The 24,193-nt window shown below is 39.7% G+C and overlaps 1 protein-coding gene across 1 annotated transcript in view; it reads left to right on the top strand.

The window, feature by feature from the left end:
• Window positions 1-24,193, top strand: part of COL6A5 (collagen type VI alpha 5 chain) — an 87,253-nt gene that overhangs the window by 47,286 nt on the left and 15,774 nt on the right. The window contains exons 27-36 of the mRNA XM_021678788.2: window positions 10-72; window positions 1,332-1,394; window positions 4,014-4,049; window positions 4,160-4,196; window positions 7,708-7,719; window positions 9,984-10,468; window positions 12,855-12,948; window positions 13,497-14,156; window positions 16,615-16,702; window positions 18,895-19,103. Coding sequence (XP_021534463.2) covers window positions 10-72; window positions 1,332-1,394; window positions 4,014-4,049; window positions 4,160-4,196; window positions 7,708-7,719; window positions 9,984-10,468; window positions 12,855-12,948; window positions 13,497-14,156; window positions 16,615-16,702; window positions 18,895-19,103 — 1,747 coding nt within the window. The remainder of the gene's footprint in view (window positions 1-9; window positions 73-1,331; window positions 1,395-4,013; window positions 4,050-4,159; window positions 4,197-7,707; window positions 7,720-9,983; window positions 10,469-12,854; window positions 12,949-13,496; window positions 14,157-16,614; window positions 16,703-18,894; window positions 19,104-24,193) is intronic.

The following is a 24,193-nucleotide window of genomic DNA, read 5'->3' as shown; positions in this document are numbered from 1 at the left end:
AATCTTTAGGGTGCTGTTGGTGATCCTGGAATTCCTGGGGGTCCTGGACCCAAAGGATTTAGGGGATTAACAGTAAGTGGCCTATAATTCCAGAAATAATAAATGTTTCTTTGGAAGACTCTGGCTTTTATGTTGTAATAATAAATGTGCTTTATTGCTCTAACCCAAGGGCATCTGAAATGCCACTCCCTGGCTTTGTGACCTTCACCACAGCATTTCAGGGTCTCTGTTTCTATAACATGAGACTTGAACTTGACACCAAAGATCACTTTCTGCTCTAAAATTCTATGGTTCCATGAATCTGAACTATTTTAAAGATTTATGGATTGATAACTGGCTGTTCCAAGAAATGTCAGTGCCTCCCAGTGTTTTCTAAGCCACATATTAAAGCCCAGAATATTAACCCTGAGCGGAAATGCAACTGACATCTTCCCGCTGTGTTCCTGAGAGTTTTCTGATAGTTCCACTACCCATACCCAAGGTCATCTAGGGCATTCATTTTAAGGAAGGCTGTTGAGATCTTCTAATTAACCAAGTGGAGAGTAAAATGTTATAGTTTTTTAAAAAACAAAACGCTGAGACAGCATCTTTTCATTTTGAAGTGTGAATGTAATATCAGTGGTCATTATCAGCGTGAAAGAGATGCAGTTCAACATATATTTTCCTTCTGGCTGGATAAATTTCATTAACATCCATATCTATCACCTTGAAGTATGGGAATGACGCAGCCCACCCATGTCCTCTTATGTATGTGGAGAATTATTTTTTGATTTGATCCTTTGCAGATGGGAGGTTTTTAATTAGATCTCTGTGTGCCCTAGTATATTTGCTTTTTTTTTTTTTTTTTTTGGCACCAATCCTAGTTTATGACTAATTTAGATTCAAATGTACAGCCAGTGCCAGAGCAAAGTATGTCACTAAATGGAGGGTCTACGAGGGAAATGGAGGTTTTCCAGTGGTTAAGAATGGCTATTTATATTACAAGAAAAGGAATTTACTTGAGTTGAATTAATAGTTGCTTTCTTTAAAAACATTTTTTTTTAAGGGGCACTTGGGTGGCGCAGTTGGTTAAATGTCTGACTCTTGATTTCAGCTCAGGTCATGATCTCAGCGTCGTGGGTTCAAGCCCCCACATCAGGCTTGTGCTCAGCCTGGAACCTGCTTGATATTCTCTCTCTTCCTCTCCCTCTGCCCCTCCCCCTGCTCGTGCACTCTCTAAATAAATAAATAAAATCTTTAAAAAAATTTTTTTTAATTATAAAGTCTCATTAAAACTGAGGTCATTTCCATGGATAGACAGCATGGAAACTAAAACATGTTCTTATCTGCAGCTCACTGTAGGCCTGAAAGGTGAAGAGGGACCTCCAGGACCCCCAGGCCCTCCTGGACAGAGAGTAAGTACACCATTAGAAATAAGTAGCCTAGGGGCGCTGGGTGGCTCAGTTGGTTAAGCATCTGCGTTCGGCTCAGGTCATGATCCCAGGGTCCTGGGATCGAGTCCCGCATCGGGCTCCCTGCTCCACGGGGAGCCTGCTTCTCCCTCTCCCTCTGCCTGCCTCTCTGCCTACTTGTGCTCTCTATCTCTCTGTCAAATAAATAAAAATAAATAAAATCTTTTTAAAAAAAAAAGAAATAAGTAGCTTATACTAGTTTCTAGGTTGTTCCCCAAAAGGGGTACAGATTGTAAACTCAGAGCACTGGGTTCAAGTCCATATTCTGCTTCTTGCTGGCTGTGTGCCTTCCCACTGCCTACTCTCTGCCTGTTCTCTCAGTTTACTTCTAAAATGGGGACAACATATCCTGTCCTACCACCTCAAAAGGTAGCAATGAGGACCGCATTCTCAAATGTGAGCACTCTTTGTGAATGATAAAGTTTAGTGCAAATATTAGCTGTTACTGTGATTTTTTTTACTAAAGTTTAAAAATAGGGATGGGAATGTGTAAGCTTCATAAAGGTGTCCTGGCGAAGTTCCAGCATGCAAGACAAGTTGATAGTTTTCCAAATCACTGTTGTTGCCTTCCCAACTTCAAAATATAGACTCCAGAGAGATTTGGAAATATAACCACAGCTTCGCACTCTGCTTCCGGTGCAAGCGAAATGTCACCTCTGGAAGCAATCCCAGGCAGAGTCAGGCACATCTCCCAGTGATGAAACGTGCCATATCTCTATTTTAGTGCTTCTCCTGTTACCATAATGATTTATTTACACATCTCTCTCCCCTGATGAGCATAGTCAGGTAAAAACTAAAAGTTGCCAGCACCTGGGTTTATGTAGGAGGCGCAGTAAGCATTGTGTACAGAGTGGAAAAACAGATTATCTTGTTCTGTGCACTCTGAGTGTTTTGTGACTACCTGGAGGAGTTCTTTAACTTGGGACCTGATAGAGAAAACAAAAGCATGGATGTTTAGCGGATGACAATAGAATGAGAGTCAACTGGCTGTAAAGGATACTCTAATACATCTTTTTTTCCTTTCATGTTAAGGAATTGGTGAATATGTAGTCTCCTGGGTGAGACTCTAGTTTCTGAGTCATACTGATCTGCTCTGGATTTATCTCCTTTCCAGATTCTGGAGTTCTCATGTGGGGGTCCCACGTCTTCCGAGCCTCCGTGCTTGGCCCTGCTGGTCCACTAGAGCATGGTTTCACTGTCCTGGGCTTGCTGGTCTACCAGAATGTGGCTTTTCTCTTTTGGGCCTGCTGGTCTGCTAGAATCAGATCAGCTTCTTTGTCTTGGGCTCTCAGTTCTCAGCCTCTGCTTAAGAACTTGATTGAAGCTCTTCTTTAACTCGGTCCTTTAGGACAGATGCTCTGGAGCTCTGATCCTCTGTAAGATGTGGACTGCCTACTCTTACTTATTAGCCAGAAACTGTTCCTCTGTCTGTTTAAATGGCTGTGCATTCTTTTCTGTCTTGTGCCATAACTTACAAAAGGAAGGTTGAGACTCTTCATTTCTTAGTGAGATATGTAATTTCCTGATTCTGATCAGGAAGAACCTGTGCTCCCAATGGGTAGAATTATAGATGCCACAGCATTTCTGGATAACACCAACAGTACACAATGGGCCACCTCAGGATTCAGTAGACATTTAACTGTTAATTGGATGGATGGATGGATGGATAGACGGATGGACAGATGACCCAGTTGTCATTTAGAACAGGGGTTCTTACACTGACATCCCTGGTTGAGCTTCTGAGGCCAGTGAAATTGTATGAGTGTGAGCCTGTAATAGAATTTTCTGGAGCCAGCCTACTAACATTCACCAGTTGCCAAAAGAGACCTATGTGCATTGAACATGTTAAGAACTGCTGCCAAGGAGAAGCCTGATCCTGATAGGGGAAAAGAGAAAGAAAGTTCAAGCTGTGAAAAAAGCATTGTTTTTTTGTTTTGTTTTGTTTTTTTTGTTTTTTTGTTTTAGGAAGCTTCCTTGATTCATTTCAGCCAATTATGCGTACTCCTTTGTTTATAACCTCTCAGCATTTATGAGCTTACTCTTTTGTGTAATGCTCTTCTTTTGTATAATGCCCATCTTGCTATGTAATTATGTCTGGTTCTTTCACATATGTAGAGGTGTATGCTACCACCTGCATTTTAAACTCCTTGATTTGTAATACATCTGTACCTCTGAAGTCTTAATAAATTCCTTTCCTTGTGGCATGCTTTGGGAAGCCTGCTGTTTACATTTCAAGTTTTCTCATGAGAAGTACCTTCTAAGTATTATATCCTTAGTACAAACATCTTTAAGAAATACTTTTGTTTCTTCTCACCTAGAAAAGTAATTCAGTTCACTCTGGGCAGACATTAGCTTAACTAATCTAACACTGAAACAAAGAAATTTACACCATTGATTTAAGTGGGGAAATAGCATCATAATCTCCTAGTTCAGGAATACTTTAACCACTCTCTGCCAGCTGTGCTTTTAAGAATGAGGTTTTTTTTTTTTTCTTTACTCTTGTTTTGTCACTAAAGACTCCAGTTCACATTCCAATAACCTGCTCTGGTTTTGTTTTCCTAGGGCATGAAAGGCATGGTGGGGAAGCCTGTATATTCCGTATGTATCTCCTTATTCACAAATGAAAACCTAACCCGTCCACTGGCAAATAAATAAACAGAGGTCACTGTGCTCATGTTTCTGTTCTCTTTCTCTTTTTTTATTTACAGCAATGTGATCTGATCCAGTTCATGAGGGACCATAGTCGTGAGTATCTGTGTGTCATGGGATGAGGGGGTTGGTGGATTGGTGAGGGCACTTAGGATGAGTGTGGTGTGGGTATGCAGAATCAGTAAGCTAAATCCACTGGTGGCATGTGTCCTCTGCAACAGGCTTGTCCTGAGTACTTGCTGTAGGAACAGCTCACATCAAAGGTGGGAGGGAAAGGGGTATAAGTAAAAGACTCAAGAAGTGTGATTCATGTAGGAGAGAAAATGTGCTTATGGGAAACAATTGGAATCCAACTCAAAAGGTGTGTGAATTAGCTCACATGATTTTGTACAAAGGTCTGCAAGGGCCTGGTGTTAAAGGGATGAGCATGTAGATTTGGGTTTAGTCAGTTAGTTACTTAGTAAATGAAGTCTCCTTGGACAGGGGTACTTGGATTCAGTTATGGTGAAGTGATAGGGGAGTAGCAAAAGAATAGTTTCAGCAGAGGAATAAAGCAGAAGTCAACAAATAGACAGATTGTCTTTGGTTAGGAAGAAAGGGAAGTGAGGTAGAAGAAGCCCAGTGATCTCGTTTCTGAAAATTTATCCCAAGGAAATAAAACAAAAGAAAGAAAAATTATATGCAAATATGCTTGTTGAAATATTATTCATTAGAGCAAAATGAATATACCTTTAGACTGTTTGCACTTAGAGAATAATTAGGTTATAGTGCATCATCTTCTGATCAAATACTAAGCAGATAATTGGTTTTTTTGAAGACTCAATCAGAATATAAATAATATTGTCATTAAAAAGCAGAAAATTAAATTGGATCCTCATTATTTTTACATATAGGTAAATATTTACACAGAAAAAGTTCTAGAAGCAGAAGTAGAAAAATGTAACAACTTACTTTGTTAGAGTGGTAGAATTTTAAGTGATCTGTCTTTTTTCATGCTTCCATGGTGACTTATAATGATGCTTATACAATCACAGTCAGAAGAATGTAAGATGGGAAAATTGGAGAGACTTTACCACAGGAGACTGGATAAAGATGTAATCATTGCAAGTGTGGGGCAAGGAAAGAACAAAAAGAAAAAAAAGTTTGAAATAAGTATAAGGCCAGAGGAGAGGCTTAGGACCACTGAGGATGAGAAGGCAGGAGGAAATGTGAAGGGAAATCACTTGGTGGGAAAATAGGATGACTTTAAACATTTTAGAGGTAGGGGGATGTCGTATGGGCCCTAAATTATCTACAGGCAGCTAAATAAATGGACTGTCATAAAGGTGAGGATCAAGTGAGGAGACTGTGATGTTGAAGTCACTCGCACACTTGTGGTCCTTGAGGCCACAGGGATGGGTGAGGTCCTAAGGATGTGAAACTACAGAGAAAGAAACAGAAACCCAAGGGATGAATTCAGGAAGACATCTTAGCAAAAAGAGTGGGGCCAAAGGACAGCAAATGGCATTGCAGAGATGGGGAAGTCCAGCAAATGTGGGTAGCTTGAAAAAAAGCAAGAAATGCCAAGGGACAGAAGATTCAAAGGGAGAGGACCCAAGTGAAAGACATTGCTTGAGAATTGAAAGGCTCTCCAGCACACAGAGGAAGTAAGAACCAGGGTCTGGGGTCCTGGGGGGGGAGAACAGAGGGAGAGCCATTGAGGGGAGGGGAGTTCTTCTCAGGAAATCAACAGATATCTTCCCAAGGAAGAACGAAGGGGAAGGAAGTTGTGGGGGAGGTGAATACTGGTCTGTGGAGGGTTAGGGATTTGAAGACAATTTTCCAACACTAAATGAAAGGAGTTAGCCAGGAAATTAGGGAGCCAGGGGCATGTGGGTTCTGTAACCAGACAGGGTGCTGGTTGGGGAGCATGGAACTCTAGAATTCAGAACCAAGATGGGATTTGGATGACAGTTCTTTAGAGCTGATTCAGAGGGCCCCGCTTTATAGGTGACATCACAAAGGCCCTGTGGGGTTGAACTCCTGGTCTACCAAGTTTGCTTTTCAGTCCTGTAGCACCCTAGTCCTGCAACACTGGAGTGAGGCCCCAGTCCTGAGCTGGTGATTGGGACTCCACCCCCAGAATAAAATAAGAGCTCTAGGAGGCTGAGGGGAATGTGGAGTGGGGGTGGTTGTGTTAGGAGTTAATTGGACAGTTACATAGCCAGGGCCAGGGTCCCCAACAAGAAAACAAGGAGCTGGGACAGCTAAGACGAAACTGCACCAGCTTAGACAAAACCCACAGCAGCATCTCGCCTAGCAGCCTCTGCAGAAGTGACTTTTGCAAAACATCCTGTAACAAAACAATTAACCATAAAACATTGGTACTATCACAGGTAAGGCAGTTAGTCTCCAAATGTCAGCCCAAAAGACCATCAACACAGGAACAATAACCCGATAGATAGATGGGTACATGATCAAAGCCCTAATTGGCACACCTTAGCAGCTAATCCACCAGTTGCAAATAAAATAGGAGGGCTCAAATGATTAGAATTTTGGAGGGAGGGGCATAAGTGAAGAAGATTTTTAGGAAAAATAAACACACTTAAAGAGATCAAGTAGTTTCCCTGAAGTCAAGCAGCTTTGCCACACTCAAACCCAGACAGGTGCATCCGTTTCCAGAGCCTCACAACTGGGTTGGAGGTGGACAAATGGAGGTTCTCAGAGAAAAAGGGATCTGCTGCAGGCCTTGAGATGCAGAGGAGGCTGTGGGTTCTGAGTCCTGTCTGTTGGCGGTTAGCATCTCAGCAGCCACAGGATTAAGACAGTCAAAGGGTGTTAATAGGGGTGACGTGAGAGGGCATGAGCTGTGGGACAGCAGGGTGGAGGCTAGGTTGTTGCCAGTGCTAATAAAATTTTTTATTATATCGGAGTGACTCATTTGCTTTTTAAAAATTGAGAAACATGAGCAAGGAAATTGTCAGGCCAGTGCTTTCTAAAGATTTACCAACATCTCCCTCTGATTGGTCCCCTGTTTATAGAGTAAATCACTTAGAAAAACCAGATGCTGTTTTGCTCAGGAGAAACCCTTGGGGGCTTCCCTCCTCTCTCTAGATACAGAGATCACTCAAACCCAGGCGCTGTATTTTTTAGCAGAGACCAAGTTTATTTGGAAATCCCCACATTTCTGCGGGAAAAGAGAGGTTCCCAAGGTGCAAGGAAAATAAGCTCCATATTTTAGCCTTGCCTTGCTGAATGACTCTCAAGACTATAAGAAGAGAGAAAAAAAAATTGAATTTGAGCTATCTTGCCTTTTAATCTGAGGCTCATCTATTCTACTTCTAAGACAAGTGATCAGTGTTTCAGATTTCAACCGAAATTATGCTGAAGTCTGCTGGCCATGGTTCACAAGGAGAAAAGGTCAGGAAGGTTCACCCATTAATAAAATTCAGTGTATGTGTTCCTCAGGCCTCTAACCTTGACTTCCTGTAATTTAGGAATTAGCCTCATTTGCAAGTAGAGTCAAACAAATATTAAGGTTTGCTGAAATTTTGTTCTGGGGGATTATTTTGTCTGTGTGCCAAAAATGTAACAGATTCTTCTCTCTCTCTCTCTCTGTCTTTTATAGCTTGTTGGAAAGGTGAGTATTCTTACTGTACTGTGTTGCTGGCTGAAGTAATTAGCTGCATTCTGACAAGACCCATTTGAAAGAAACTCTCAGCCCCATGGGAAAAAGGGCTTCTTCCTTCTATGCTGACACTTCAGTTTTGTGATTATGGCTGTAGTTGTCAATGTCATGTTTCTACCCGATGGTAAAATGGTGACACCCAGCCCAAGCCCCTTCACACTACTGTGCTTTCTAGGTCCTGTCTCAGTTTCACAATTCAGTTTCTTCATGGAGTAGGCCCACATTGCTGGGGAATTCAGGGACAGGGCTCTGAATGACCACATTCTCTTGCTCTGTTGCTGACCCTGTGGACACTGGCTTCTTGGACCGGTGATGTTTCTTTTCCTGTCTCTGACCCCCACACACATATTTCATCTCACCAAGTGCCCACCTTTTGTACACCTAACCTTGCTGTGGATGGTCTTCCTGGGGCCTGGACTGCAGTGGGTGTTGCATGGCACCTTAGATCCCTTGGACCCCATTGCCGCTGAAGCGGTTATGTCAACGTCAAGAGCTCCTGGACTTCCAGAAGCCTGCTGAAGTAGACCCATAGGGACTTTTTTTTTTTTAAGATTTTATGTATTTATTTTGACAGAGAGAGACACAGCAAGAGAGGGAACACAAGCAGGGGGAGCGGGAGAGGGAGAAGCAGGCTTCCCACCGGGCAGGGAGCCTGATGTGGGACTCGATCCCAGGACCCTGGGATCATGACCTGAGCCGAAGGCAGACGCTTAATGACTAAGCCACCCAGGCGCCCCGACCCATAGGGACTTATCCCAAAAGTTTGACCTTATCCCAAATTTGGCATCATTAACTTTAATTCTGAAAAATAAACAGACAAAAAAAAAAAAAAACACCCAAAACTTACACATATAAGTACCCAATAAAACTTCATGGATTTGAATTAAATTTATCAGGTACTCTGCTGGGCACTAGGAAAAGGAGAAAATAAAAATAAATAGAAACTGGTTCTGCTTTCTGGGAGAATGTGTGACAATAGGTCATTCTTGAAGATGCTTGCCTAGCGCTTCTTTAATAATTTTTAGTATTAGGGCAAAGAAGGGGAGAATACTTAATTTTTCATATTTTACTGTTCATTATTAGCTTTGATATTTTTTCTTCACTGTAAAATTCCTTGATTCAAAACATCTCTAAATCAACCTTTCCTCTCCTATTCTATTGCTGAGAACAGTGGGTTGGGGTATGGGATATTTAGAATCTAATGTGCTTGGGGAGTTAGCCAGCTTGAGGATAGTAGAGCAGCCTATGTAGATGAGGGTGTTTGTTTTTTAAATAATCCCCTTTTCTCTTCCTGTGTTCAGACTTTAATAGCACCTTGAAAAGTTAGGTTTGATACATAGGGCAGATTCCCTATAAGGTTCCTAAAGTTCAATCACCAGAACATTATTAGCATTGAGTTGGAAATTGCAAACAGCCCCATTTTTATAACAGCTCATTGCAAGCCTGCTGTGGTCATGTTGCTCCCTTCCTCCAGCCACCCTTGCTTTCATTTAAAAGCTAGCTTCTGTGAGGGCTCTGAGGGCCCCTCTCTTGGGAAACAGCCTCTTTGTCCTCCAAATGCTCATGAAGAATAATAGTCACTCTGTACCTCTCCATGGAGCAATCATCTCCAGGATAGATTCCTTGAGGGCAGGCTTGAATTTGGGTCATCTTTGCATGTATTTCAATGTATGTCACCCTGCATATCACCCAGCGTGCTACTTAGTGAATATTTATTGCATAAGTGAATAAAAATCTTCTGACTGACTATAGTTATTAGTAGATCATTTCTGAAGATTTTTGAAGACAGTGAACTTTCAAAACCCTCAAAGCTATCATTTCCTTTTATTAATTTAAAAAAAAATTTTACTTACAGTAAAAATAATTTTTTTTGTGTGTGTTCCATTTCAACACATGCATAGATTCATGTAACCACCACCACGATCAGGATTCAGAACTGTTCTATCAGCCCAGATACTCCCGTCAATTTCTTTTTAAATAGCAGGCTGGTTGAGGGCTGTGAAGTGTGAGTATTATACCACTGCATATGAATGCTCTAGACTCATGTAACACTTTCACATGAACAAAGAGTTACTTGTGTATACCTCTAGTTCTGGAGCTGGAGGCAACACCTGCATCTCCCTAGCCCTTGGTGTGAACCAGCCTCACCCCTGGAGTAAAAGGAGGGGCTTTTCATCAGTGAAATGACGTCATACTTCTGCATTTCATGTTTGCAGAAAAGTGTCCAGTGTACCCAACAGAGCTGGTATTTGCCTTGGACCAGTCCTATGGTATCTCCGAACAGAGATTTAATGAAATGAGGGAAATCATCAAATCCATTGTCAATGACCTTAACATCAGAGAAAGTAACTGCCCTGTGGGAGCAAGAGTTGTTGTAGTTTCCTATGACTCAAGTACCAGCTACCTCATCCGTGGGTCAGACTACCGTAACAAGAAGCACCTCCTCCAGCTTATTTCCCAAATGAAATATCAACCCCCCACAGAAGCCCGAGACATTGGTAATGCAATGAGGTTTGTGGCCCGGAACGTTTTCAAGCGGACATATGCAGGAGCCAACGTGAGGAAAGTTGCTGTGTTTTTCGGCAATGGACAAGCGGCCAGTCAGTCATCCATCATCACCGCCACCATGGAGTTCAGTGCCCTAGATATCAGTCCGGCAGTCTTTGCTCTTAATGAAAGGATTTTCCTTGAGGCTTTTGAGGTAAGAACTTCCCTTGGCAACTTCTTCATGTGTAACATGGTAAGATGGGGCTAGTGGGGAGTAGGGTGGGGTGTGGGATACATGATATTACATGATACATGATACAGATATTTTCTGCAATTTCCCCAGCTGTATTGTTGCCAGGGTCCATGAAATCCAATGTCTAATAACAACAGTAGTCAGTGATAACAGTAGCCACATTTGCTCAGCTCTAGCTGTGCGCCAGGCACTGTCCCTAGAAATTGACATACATACTCACAACCCTCTGAAGTGAATGCTGTTGTTATCTCCATTTAAAACAGAGGAAACTGAGGCCTAGAGAGTTTGAGTGACTTCTCCAATTTTGTACAGCTAATAAATGGCTAAATCAAAATTCGAACTAAGATTTGTCTGATAGAACGGACCATGAACATGGGGCTCTACCAGCCGCCTGCAGATCAGGTGTTTCTCACATCTGTCATCTGCTTGCTATATCTCATTGAATAGCTGGACTTAACTTATGATGGATGAAGTTTAGGGGATTTCTGAGCCCCTAATGTTGTGTAAAACATTTAACGTAAATGAACATATGAACCCAAGAGAGGTTTGGATTGACAGATTCTTATGGGAACTTATGTTTCTTCCTCTCCGCCCCCATGAACTGAAGAATTTCTCCATCTACTATTCTACTGTTTTTAAATTTATTCAGATTGTCCATGAACGACATGCTCCTGGAGCTGGGTGAAGCCATGGTGTCATCCAAGAGGTTATAAAAGTCTAGATATATACACAAACACCTGTATTTCTACTGTAAAAAGAAAAAGAAGCCCTCTATAACACAAAGAGAATCAATCTGCTCCTGACACATCCAGGTAGTTTTTGGGAATAGGAGCCACACGGAGGGTCACAATAGGATTGAAGGAAGTCAAAGTTTTCTCTATAAAAATAATTACCTCCCAACATACTAGATTATTTACTTATTTGTCATTTTATGGTATATGTCCCCTACTGCACTATAAGGTAGAGATTTTATCTACTTTGTTCGTTTCTGTATCCCCAGCACCTAGAACACTACCTATAACATTACAGGCATTCAATAGGTATTTTTTGAATGAATGAATGAGCAAATGAATGAATGAAGAGCATATGGTTTATTCCTGTGAATAAACTTCCTTGATTTACCAAGGCAGCATTTAGTCTTTCCATGTGAGACAAACAAGGTCAAATACAAAATAATACCCAAAGCATCCAATTTTCATGAAAAAATAGTAAGGAATGAGATAAATACTTTATGATTATAAGACTTGAATAATTATAAGTATTTTCAAATGCTCACTCAACACTTTACAGAAAAACAAGGTGAGACTTTTCTAACCCTTTACCTTCCCAAGGGAGAAGGGAAAAAAGCATGAGTATCCTTGTGGATTGAGAGATACCTCATCACCAGCTGGGAATGATTGGTTTCTTTCATTGTAATGAAAGTATCTGCCTTCCATGGTGCCTCAAACAGAGTAAATGCCCAATAAATAGCTATTGACTCACTGAATGAATGAGTGAATTAGGGAATGAATGAATGCTACATATTGTCCATTTCAGTAAGTATTAATGCAAGAAAAACAATCAAGAGACAGACAGAATCAGGCCATGTACTACCAAGAATTTTGAATAGACTTAGTGTCTTTTGTCTACTATCTTTGGAAATAAAATTTTAAATTAGAATTTGTGATTAAAGAAGTCCACTTGACATCTGAAAGATATACTTTCTTCTAAATAGTGTTATTGGGGTGGAAATAGTTGGGATCACTGCTTAAAGAGGCCAAGGGAAACTTGTATGTAGATAAAATTTCTGCAGGATCCAACTTCAGAAGCTGATGTGTGGTACATAATCAGCTGGCGCATAATCAGAAGAATATAGGGGTGCCTGGATGGCTCAGTTGGTAGAGCATGAGACTCTTGATCTTGGCATTGTGAGTTTGAGCCCCACATGGGGTACTTAAAAATAAAATCTTAAAAAAAAAGAAGCATGTACAATTCAGTGGAGAATTTCAGAATTGGAAATAAGTGTGAGATTTTAATGCTTGTCCCCGGTGGGTGAATCTGATGGTTATCATGTGATATTTTTCTCATGATAAAATAAAGATGCTGATACCTGCCTTACATACTTTTTGTGTTGTCTGGAATAAAAGGGGGATGGGGTGTGTCTGAGAGAGAGAGAGAGAGAGGAAGAGAGAGGGAGAGAGAGAAAGAAAGAGAGAAGATGTACTGAATAGAGCAAAGGGCTATAATGCAAGATAATGGTGATTAGTTAGGGGTTTTTCAAACTAATCCTTAAAGTGAGCGCACAATGGCTTCCTTATAATGGTTAAAGAAAATGAACAAATCAGCATAGACTTGTTTTTCATTACAGTTTGACAACACTGGAACATTTCAGGTGATCCCAGTTTCTCCAAATGGGGAGTATGAGCCATTAGAAAAATTTCGACGCTGTACACTTTGCTATGGTAAGACTCATGAGAATTTATTGTGCAGAAACAAATGCCTTCTGGGTGAATTATTAAATCTGGCTTTATCAGATATTTCTAGTTTTGAATATAGATTCTATTTTGGGTTTCCCAGTCTTCCAACACTATACATCAGGGTTTCAATTTCTGTAATATTTAGAGCTTCCAGAGAATGTGAAATTGGTTTAGAATACCATCCCAATTGATGTGGATTTTCTTTGGGGACAGTTTGGTAGTGTGTATCAAAAACCTCTAAAATACTGAAAATATTTTCTAAATGAGTTTAGACATGACTTGCAGACTTCAAGCATACATGCTACCTACATCTGCTTTCTACAAAGACCTTCCCAAATTGCCTTCTAGTGGCCACAGAAATATTGGGACATTGAAAATTCTTCATTAATTTAAATAATGTGAGATTAAAGAGGTATTGATCAGATTATTAAGTCTTGGTAATCAGTCACTGAATCACTTGAAAAAGATCTCAAACAACAGTGTCTTGTTGTGCAGACATTGAACCAATCATGAGTCTCTCTCTGTGTTTTCAGATAAATGTTTTCCAAGTGATTGCATCAAAGAGATTTTTTTACCTGAAAATTCATACATGGATGTAGCCTTCCTCTTAGACAATTCTCAGACTATAGCAAATGAGGAGTTTAAGGCTGTGAAAACCTTGGTGAGCTCTATGATCGACAACTTCCATATTGCATCAGACCCTAGAATCTCTGACTTTGGTGATAGGATTGCCTTGTTGAGCTATTCTCCTTGGGATAGTTCTAGGAGAAAGAAGGGTGTGGTGAAAACAGAGTTTGAATTTACAACTTACAGTGACGGAGTCCTAATGAAGAGGCACATCCAGTCTTCCCTCCAACAGCTAAAAGGAGAAGCCACCATTGGCCATACCCTACTATGGGCTGTGGAGAACCTCTTCCCACAAGCACCAAACTTGAGAAAACACAAGGTCATTTTTGTGATCTCAGCTGGAGAATATCATGAGAGAAAGGAATTCTTAAAGAAGGTGGCTCTGAGGGCCAAATGTCAAGGCTATGTCATATTTGTGATTTCCCTGGGCTCTGCATATAAGGAGGACATGGAGGAGTTAGCCAGCTACCCACTTGATCACCATCTGATACAGCTTGGGAGAATTCATAAACCAGATCTGGATTATATTACGAAGTTTATAAAGCCAATTGTTTATTCAATCAGACGTAAGTCATTATTTTGTTTTTCTTCTTTGTTTTAATAAATTAGTGTTTGTTAATAGTAACACATCTTTGAAGCTATAGCTAACCCAAATATACAAATTAGATGGTGAGATGGGGACAGGGATGGGACACATCCTGCTTATACTTCGTTTTCTCTTGGTCCTAATGTGGTGAGACCTTTTTCATGATAGAATGTCTTTTATACAAAATCTCAGCACTAAACGCACAGAGGGATTGGAGTTCTCTAGAGCCACACCTGCTCAACCTAAAGAAGTTTTAGCAGTCGTTAGATGAGCATTTACACAAAAGTTTGCCCACTGCACCTAGTTTATTTTCAACTGGTGTAAGGTGGTATCTCAATGTGGTTTTGATTTGAATTATTATTTTATCAAAAAATATAGTAATAGTATACATGTGAAGTGTGCTTTATTTATCAATATTAAGATTTTCCAGCCATATTTTAGTTTCTCAGGTTAAACACCATACCTGCTGCTAAACATCCTACAATGCACAGGATACCCCCCCAAAGCAAAAAAAAAAAAAAAAAAGATACAGGCCAAATTGTCAATAGCACTGAAGTTGAGAAACCCTGCCTCTAGGGCATCCCACAGAATCAGGGCTGAACCTGTTCTTTCTGGGACTCTACCAGGTTTAGACCTAGGTTCTGTTGGAACCAAACCTACCACACTTTAAAGTCCAAAGTTGCCCTGGTATTCAAGGAATCTCCAATAGCACCATCATGACAATATCTTGAGAGTTCACTCTCCATTGCAGAGAGGGCTCCACCTTTTTGCTGTAACTCATATTTGATTGCAAAATCCAGTAACTTCCCCCTTGGGAATATCATGTTATTTCTTTAACTCTAAATGCCTGCGAGGGGCGCCTGGGTGGCTCAGTTGGTTAAGCGACTGCCTTTGGCTCAGGTCATGATCCTGGAGTCCCGGGATCGAGTCCCGCATCGGGCTCCCTGCTCGGCAGGGAGTCTGCTTCTCCCTCTGACCCTCCTCCCTCTCATGCTCTCTGTATCTCATTCTCTCTGTCTCAAATAAATAAATAAAATCTTTAAAAAATAAATAAATAAATAAATAAATAAATGCCTGCAATTGTATGATACACCATTATATTATGTAAAAAGAAATAAAAAGTGCTTCCAATTAAATGTTGTTACCAACTTGACTATCTGCAAACTCTGGTTTTGTATTTTATAGTAACTGAAGAGTTCTTTTAGACAGACTGGCAGATGTCACTCTTGTGCATGCATGAACAGGGAATATGTGTGAAACAGACTGGTGGGGGCATTCCTAGGACTTCTTCACATTCAAAACTGGACTCCTGTGAGCTATTTCTTGACTCCAGTTCACTGAGATCTATCTTGTTCAATGCAGTATTGTTCTTTATGTCATCAAGATTGATGGCGACACAGCACTTTTAAAAGACTCTATAAAACAATTCAAAGCGGGTCTTGCTGGGCTCTTAAGTTAGGCTTTGCAATGATTAGAGCTAGCTTACTTTTGATTGCCACCTGCACAGTGTTGGTAAATATATCCAGTTCAGTGCCTTCCCATAACCACTTGGTTCGTAGTGGTTAAAACCCCTCTACTAATACTTCTGGGGATTGTTCCTAAACTACTACCCTTATTCTACAAGTTTTGGTACTGGCATGTTTGCTGTTCCCACATGCACAGGCAGCGCCTCCTCTATCACTGTTCCCGCCTTACTAACGGCACCTGGCAGATGCGATTGATTGGAAGACTTAGTCTCATTTCAGAGAAATGGGGGGGGGGGGGGGAATGCTCATCTTAGAACTAGAGAAGTACAATTGTTATAAAACCACAAACATTCTCTGAGATATTTTCATGGAATTGTGGATCATTCCATGGCCAAAAGCCTCCTTTAACTAAAAACTATTTTCCTGAATGAAGAAAAATAATGATATGCTTTTTAATATAGAACAACAGTGGGAAGGGAGTAATGGGGCATATTATTTAGGTCAGTAAGCTAAAATCTTTTTTCTTTGATTATTTTCCTCCTAGGAAATTGGTGTTAATGGGTATGGAAGAACAGAAATAGCAGCATGTAATAAAATGCTACCCTTTCTGTGTTTGCTCTATGAACATAAACCTGAGTGAAAAGCTTGACAGATTCAGAATAAAATTTCCCTTAGATTCTGTTAGCCTGAGCATGTAGAAATCATGTGTTTCTGCATCACAATTAACCTTAAACAATTTGAGGAGGTTTGTTTTCCATGAGCCTAGTAATTCTTTGGCTGCAAAACACTCTAAAATCAAGTTTTAAATGCTGTTTCTAGTTGCTACTATTTTCTGCTTCCACCCCAGCCAAGTTTTGCTGAAATATTTTAGTGACATTGATTGCTTCAAGAAGATTCCTTTTGGGATTCTTTTTCCTTAGCAAACATCATTTCTGATTTAAAACCCTAACTCTAACTTTGCTCTCTCCATAGGAGGATTCAATGAGTACCCACCACCAGTGCTTGAGAATGCCTGTAGACTCATCTCAAGAGGAGAGGCTTATCAAAATAAGGATCTTCTGTGAGTTAGAAATCTCTTCTATTTACAAGCAACTGTTAATTGACTGATGGGTGTATAACTGCTGATGGCCGGTTATTAGGTTGAGGGAGCTAATAAGGCCTCTGAAGTAAAGTCTTCCCATGTATTCCATTTTCTGTAGCAGAAGCTACACAGCAAGGATGCTTTATGGATTGATGTTTCTATAACATCCTCATGAGCTGTATTACAATTTTGCCTTTCAGTTCATGGTTTCCTGAGCAATTCCCACATTGAAATCTATCCCAGAATAGAACCTACAATATAGCCTCAGCCGCTGCGACCTCACTTCCCATCTCTCCCCAGCATCAACACTCAATTCTGGCCACACTGGACTCTTGTCTGCCTTGTGTGAACAGTTGCTTCACCCTCCTTGGTCTTGGGTCACACCACTTGGAACCCTGTCCCTTCCAGTGAAAGCTTACCCAACGTCCATGGCCCTGATGGAAGCTATCTCCTCTTTGAAGCCCATTTTTACTTTGAAGATCCTTACTTTCGTGTACATTCTTATACTTCTGTGGAGGCAGTTATTACAGTTTATCCCAATGTCTTGTCTCACTGAAGTCTGGGGTTACATACAATTCATTGTTTCATCCCCCACAAAAGATAGCATAAAAGATCCCACCATGTAATTGCACATATAAGTATTTTTTTTAAATTGTATCCTAAGTAACAATATAAATAATTAATCTGAATAAATCTTGAACCTCAAACAGAATGAGTGGCCCATTTGGTTTCTCTCTGCTTCTCTGTATTTCCCCAAGCTTGGATCCCTAACCGCAGTCTTGCAAAAACCCAGATTTAAGCCTGTAATTACTTCTTCCTCTCAGATTGCAATTAAGCAGAGAGCTTCTCAGAATAGGTAAGGTCTCTTACACACATCCAGAAGCACAATGGCAAGATGAAGTGTGCTCAGAATTCATTCAAGTACATATTCCTATAATGTCAGATTTCATTCACTTGGTAGTTTAGCAAGAAGTGTCCAGCAGCCAACACCTGAAGAACAATATGGCACTGATGTCATGTGAAGCAATATTTCCCAGCATTGAATAGGTCATAAATTTATTTAAAGGCAAATCAATTCTTACAGAACTGCAGACAAAATATTATAATGTTATTCAGACATGTACAAACATAAATATAGCTGCAAATACTCTGTTTATAGTTCTTGTGCAACTATCAGACTAAAATAAATGTGCATCAAATCCAAGCAAACTCAGTAAAACACAAATTTAAAACACTAATTCAATAATGGATGATTTTTCTTTGCCAAAATAGAATTCCTGAAAACTGAAAAAATATGGTACATATTGGTAAAAGAAATGTAAAATATGATGCATGTTGCAGAGGTACGCCTGCTTTCAGGTTGCCTACTCTGTTGCATGATGCCTTAATTCCTCACCGCTGCCTTCACTCTTGCAGAATTGTCATTCATATTGTGCGTCATATCATTTGGTTTTAGCTTGGTGTGAATGTATTATTCATGTATTATGTCTGACTTTTTTCCCTTTCCTCATTAACTCCCAACAGTTAAAGTAATATTGCCAGGTACCAAATACTAGTATCAAATACAAATGTGAATATGGACATTGAAATGACATAAAGGTGCATAAATAGAATAAAAATAAGAATCAACTTATATGGACTATGTTTTCTAACATCATCTAAATAAAAACATATTCTCAAATTATCACAGCGAATTCTTAAACTCCTAAAAATGTAAATGTAGACACCATTTTAAGAGATCTGATGTCAATGAGATAAGTTCTGTATAGTCTTATTCTTCTCAGAGCAGTTCTCGATTTCTGTTTCCTCTGTTTTCTATGGGGAGTGACATCAATCTGAGAGATTGTATGGTTGTTCCAAATAACCTATGATCGAGTTTCTTGTCATTTATTTAAAACTCTGTATCAGACTCAATTTATTCCAAAATAATAGTTATTAGGCTATAAGCAGATGAGGGAAAAGGAAGGATAAATGGGAATTGTTTATCAGTTTATTCTTTTTAATAATAAAAAATCTTAATGAATACTTTTATTGAAAGGAATTTAGATGTTTACCACTTGTTTTTTTTTCCTAAGAAATGATTAAGTAACTATATCAAATTGTTGAGATATTTTATTTGCATTCCCCAAAGCTACCAAGATTCATCTAAAACTTTTGTTTTTATCTGCTAGATTTACTCCTGAGCCATATGAGATTTCTTCAGGAGAGAACAGCTTCATTGGCCAGGAATTAAGTGCTGGGAAAGACTCGTCCTTCATGTGGGAGGACAATGGAAGTAACCATTTGGTTTACATACCAAGCCACATGCTTATGCCACAAGAATTAACGATCACATATGAAAAAGGTCAGGATTCTGAAGAAATTGCAAGTTTAACTTCTGGTAAGGAAACGAAAAGTTATGATGGAATTTTTAAATAACGGGGTCCTCGTCTTCTTTTTTTTTAAAGATTTTATTTATTTATTTGACAGAGAGAGAAACAGCGAGAGAGGGAACACAAGCAGGGACAGAGGGAGAGGGAGAAGCAGGCTTCCCACGGAGCAGGGAGCCCGATGTGGGGCTCGATCCCAGGACCCTGGGACCATGACCTGAGCCGAAGGCAGACACTTAATGACTGAGCCACCCAGGCGCCCCTAGGTCCTCATCTTTTAATACTAGCAGAGAATCAAGTAAATGAAGGCTGTTCTCTAAGGCAAATTTTTTCAAGTTCAAGATGGTTAGCTACAGCCACTGCTTTGGTTGAAAATGAAGGTTTACATGGTGATAGGCACCACTGAGATGACCAGTGATATGAGCTCTAAGAAATGTCCCTGATGTTCTCACCAGGCTTAAGATTTCTCTAGAAGGTTAGTGTGATGTAGAAGGAAACAATACAGAGAGCATCGGAGCAAAGGAAGGATTAAAATCACTTTAAAAGCTGGCTGGACCAGTGCCTCGGACTCTGATTGCATGAGAAGGTATGGTATTTTTGAGGTACTTGGAAATGAGAGAGCACAGACTGTCTCTCTGCCTGCTCTATACATTTGAGTGGCAAAGCAAGAATACCTTCTGGCAGAATTTAATAGGTTTCAAACAAATCAGATACATAGGATTTTTGTCTGTGTTTTCATTAAAAGGGAGGACATTCTAAACAGACTTCAACCATTTCCAGCTATGCATGTAGAGGCTTCCAAAATGCTCATTTGGCCAGAATAACAGCATTGAAAGCATTATGTCTGAAGTATCATGTATGTTGTTAGATGATGCAAGTTTAAAAGAAAAAGGGGCCAATTTCATGCCAGTTATTCCTAAGAATGAATGACATACATTCTCAGTAACTTCCTTGGATAAATACCTTTTCTTTTCCTTGGGTTCAACACTCTCATCCTCACACTGTCCCCCTATTTATGAAATATAAATATTTGCACTTTAACTGACTTTTCAAAGCTAGAATTAATAATAAAAAAGTCAATCATTAGTTGAAATATAGGCTTAAAAAAAGACGTTAATGCAGTAAAACGAAATGTCTGTAGTACCATGGCATCAAGGCATTCAATTGTGTATATATTTTAAACAATTTTTATTATCATATAGACATAGCTTAAAGAAGAGAATAAGATATTTATTCTTTTGGGTGTTCATTTCAATGATATGGTACAGGAATTTATTATGGTTTGGTTTAAAAAGAAAAAAAAAAAAACAACGTTGTTTGGCAGGGTTAGAATACCAAATGATCAATTGTGATCATTTTGTTAGAGGTAAGCATTCTAAAGTCTAATAACTCAGAAATGTGAATCTCTTCAGGAAAAGACAGATATGATTGGATATTTAAGAAAAAAAGAGAGGGGCACCTGGGTGGCTCAGTCGTTAAGCATCTGCCTTTGGCTGGGGTCATGATCCCAGGGTCCTGGGATCAAGCCCCGCATCTGGCTCCCTGCTCACTGGGAGGCCTGCTTCTCCCTCTCCCACACCCTCTGCTTGTGTCCCCTCTCTCTGTCAAATAAATAAATAAAATCTAAAAAAAGAAAAAAAAATAATTCATCTTTGTTGCCATTTTTAACAACCATTGTTCAGTAACAATAGACTTTTTTCATTTGGTTTACCAGATGTTGGGGAATCAAGATACTTGTAGCCAGGGGAAGGTTTATTTTGGCTGAAGAAATCATTGTACATGGCTCTACTAGGAAAAAATGTAGATTATTAGTTGCCCCTCTCCATTTCTCCTGCGGTGGGTTGAAGTGTGCTGGGAGTTCTCTGGAGGATTATGTAATGTTGTGGTAGCCTGCAAACAGTGTGAGTCTCAGACTTAAGGATAATAGATATTTTTTATCCTCTAAAATAAATCTGAGTTTCATATCACAAGTGTTGTCTAGGGATTTTGTGCTATTCCTTCCTTCCTTCCTTTCTTCCTTCCTTCCTTCCTTTTTCTTTCTTCCTTCCTTCCTTCCTTCCTTTCTTACCTTTAGCCAGTTGCCAAAACCTACTGAGAACTTTCTATATAATGTGCCGTCCTCATGGAGAGTACATTGTGTGGTTCAGATATTTTATTCAGTTGCTAAGAGATGAACTTTGATTAGTTCCAGATGTATTGCACAAATAAAAGGTTGATAACTCCATATGCCATGCTTGTTCCTCATTTGTTATGTGATTCTTACGGCTGAGGGCTGATCTTTCTGCCCTTGAACTGAGAGTCTTGGGGAAAAGTCAGGAATCTGAACCATTTAAGAAATGTATAGTTTCCAGAGTTCTGTGGGCTGGTAATGAGTTGTGTATCTTCCGCGAGAAGCACAATCACTATCTCTCTACTTATGCTTCTCCCTCTGCTTCTTACTACCTGCTCTGATTTCCAAGTTCATCTTCAATCCATCACCTTTCTTGGCCTTCTCCAATCCTTATAGCAGCTGAAGGACAGTCTGTATCAGAATCACCTGCAAGTCCTTCATAATCGCGGATTGCTAAGCCCTCCTCAGAGTCACTGCTTCATATTTAGGGGTGTGAGTGGCAAGGAAAAGGCTAGAAACTTCAAAACCACCATAGGTGATTTTTGTATGTCTGCAAATTTGAGATCCACTATCCCAGGGATTCTCAAAATGTGGTCCCTGCATCAGCAGTACCAGCAGCATCAGCAGTACCAGCAGCATCAGCAGAAACTGGGAACTTATTAAAATGCAGCTTCTCAGCACACATCGCAGACCAACCAAATCAGAAATTCTAGGGCTGGGGCTCAGCAATCTGAGTTTTAACAAGCAGCAAAGGTGGTTCTAATAGAGGTTGTGTTTTAAGAACCACTGCTCATCCTACCACTTTGGCATGCCAGATTTGCTCTGCATTCTCAATGGAGCTGAAAGCAATTGAGTACCTAGTACCACAGAACAGAAGTGGGAATTCCTATTTCCAAAGGATTCATTATTTTACTCATCTAAAACCACTGAACAGTCATGCTTCCCTCCATCCAACATCTAAAAAAAAAAAACACTTCTTAAGATCTAAATATATAGAGATAATAATCATGCATTTTGACCACATGTGCAATATAAAAATTCTTTGGAAAATTCAGTCCTTCTTAATTACTTACCAATGGAATACACATAGTTCTATGGAATTATGTAATGAAAAATTGGTGATTTAATTCTAATTAAGTTGCAATGTTGACCCAGTGACAAGCCTAGCACTTTCATCAAAGATACTAGGTTAACCAATATTTAAGATATAGTTAGTTGACTTTCAATATTAAAGGACAAGATAATTTGTAATGAAATGTTAAATACCAACCCAAACTCAGCCTGGGGCTCACTCATAGTTTTAAGTGGTCTCAGGCCATAAGATAACATCAACTAACGTTCTTTTCAATGAATTTCACTGAGAAATGGGAAGTAACACCTCTCCCTTTCAACTAGCCTGGAATTGTGCTTTGGGGAATTTACAGAGGCTCTGTTTTACATTTTTTTATTTTTCTAACTTTAATCTGATTCTGATCTACAAATCAGCTTTTTTTTTTAAACCAATATGTCTTTTGACTTTGATTCAATCACAGGGTATTAGAGCTGGAAAGGTATTTAGTGATCACCTCTTGCAAATTCACCTGGGGGTAATTGCACTCTACCCACCCTGGGAGACATACTGCAATGTCTGTAGACAGTTTTTGTTGTCACACCTGGAGGGTGCTACTGGCATTTAATGGACAGAGGCCACAGATGCTGCTAAATATCCTACAATGCCCGGGACCTTCCCCTCACAACAAAGAACTATCCTGTCAAACTGTCAATAGTGGGAGAAACCCAGTTTTAGAAGAAACTTCATGCCCGCAAGTTCATTCAGGAAGATTCAGAATAGGGACTCACAATTCCTACACCCTGTCCACTATTTCCCCGTTATACTCTCAAGATTCTGCTGATTTTTAAAAAATTATAAAAGTACTATCATATCATATAAAATTTGAATACAAAGAATCTCAAATCAAATAATTGAGCAAAAGCTATTTGTAGTGTGGAATATATTCTTTGGTTTTTCCATAGGTCTATAGGTTTACATCACTTCAATTGGATATTCTGCTTTTCAGATCATATTATGTCATACATTTTATGTATTGCTGCAAGCTTCATACTGATTTTCTGTATCTTATAATGTTACTTCCAATGAATGAATTTATTTATCTCATTGAACACTTAGCTTGTTTCTAATTTTTGCTGTCATGTATTGATTTTGAATATATTATCTTGACTTCTGCTAAATTTAAACCTGTACTGGACTTAAATGCAGCAGAATTGGCTTCTGAGTCACCTGTGGAACACCAGCTGAATGTCCTACTTTCATTTCAGTATACATTCTAAAGAGGAGGTCAGTAATAAAATTGTGGTCATATCTGAATTTTAATGACACGTTTCATGAACTCTTTAGGAAATTGCAACCACCTTGAAGGTCTGTGGGGAATAAACTGAGTTTCCTGATTTTTTTTAACTATAGACTGAGGTTGTTGCATTTACTTTTACTTGGGAATTTATTATATTGTTATTACAGTTTTGGTTGTCTTCCATGAAGGTTTTGCAGTGGACAAAACTGATGCAACATGATTGTTTGGGGTATGTGGACTATTTGAATTCAAATGAGGTTTCTGTATGTCTCATGCGATCGTTTATTGCAAGTAATAAAGTAATGTTCTAGAATACTAGTGACATTTTTTTTCATGTGGACCCCTTTCTTATGGAATACAACTTGGATACCTGTAGTAATTGGGTGATGGTGGTGGTGTTAGAGGGGTTTGTGATGACAGTGTTGGTGCTGGTTGCGGTGATAGTGAAGACAGTGGTGGTGAAGGTATTAGCTGTTGCTGATGGTGGTGGTAAAGGTGGGTGGTAGAGATGTTGGTGGCCCCAATACTGTTTATGGTGGAGATGGAAGTAGGGGTATGAGAGTGGGGTGGTGATGATCGTGGTGGTGGTACTGGTAGTGGCGGGGAGGTGATGGTGATGGGAACAGTGGTGGAGGTGTGAGGG

The sequence above is a fragment of the Neomonachus schauinslandi genome, chromosome 1, assembly GCF_002201575.2.
Source record: "Neomonachus schauinslandi chromosome 1, ASM220157v2, whole genome shotgun sequence".
In the NCBI taxonomy this organism is placed as follows: Eukaryota; Metazoa; Chordata; class Mammalia; order Carnivora; family Phocidae; genus Neomonachus; species Neomonachus schauinslandi.
The sequence above is the reverse complement of the archived record's forward strand: the minus strand, read 5'-3'. Positions and strand labels throughout refer to the sequence as shown.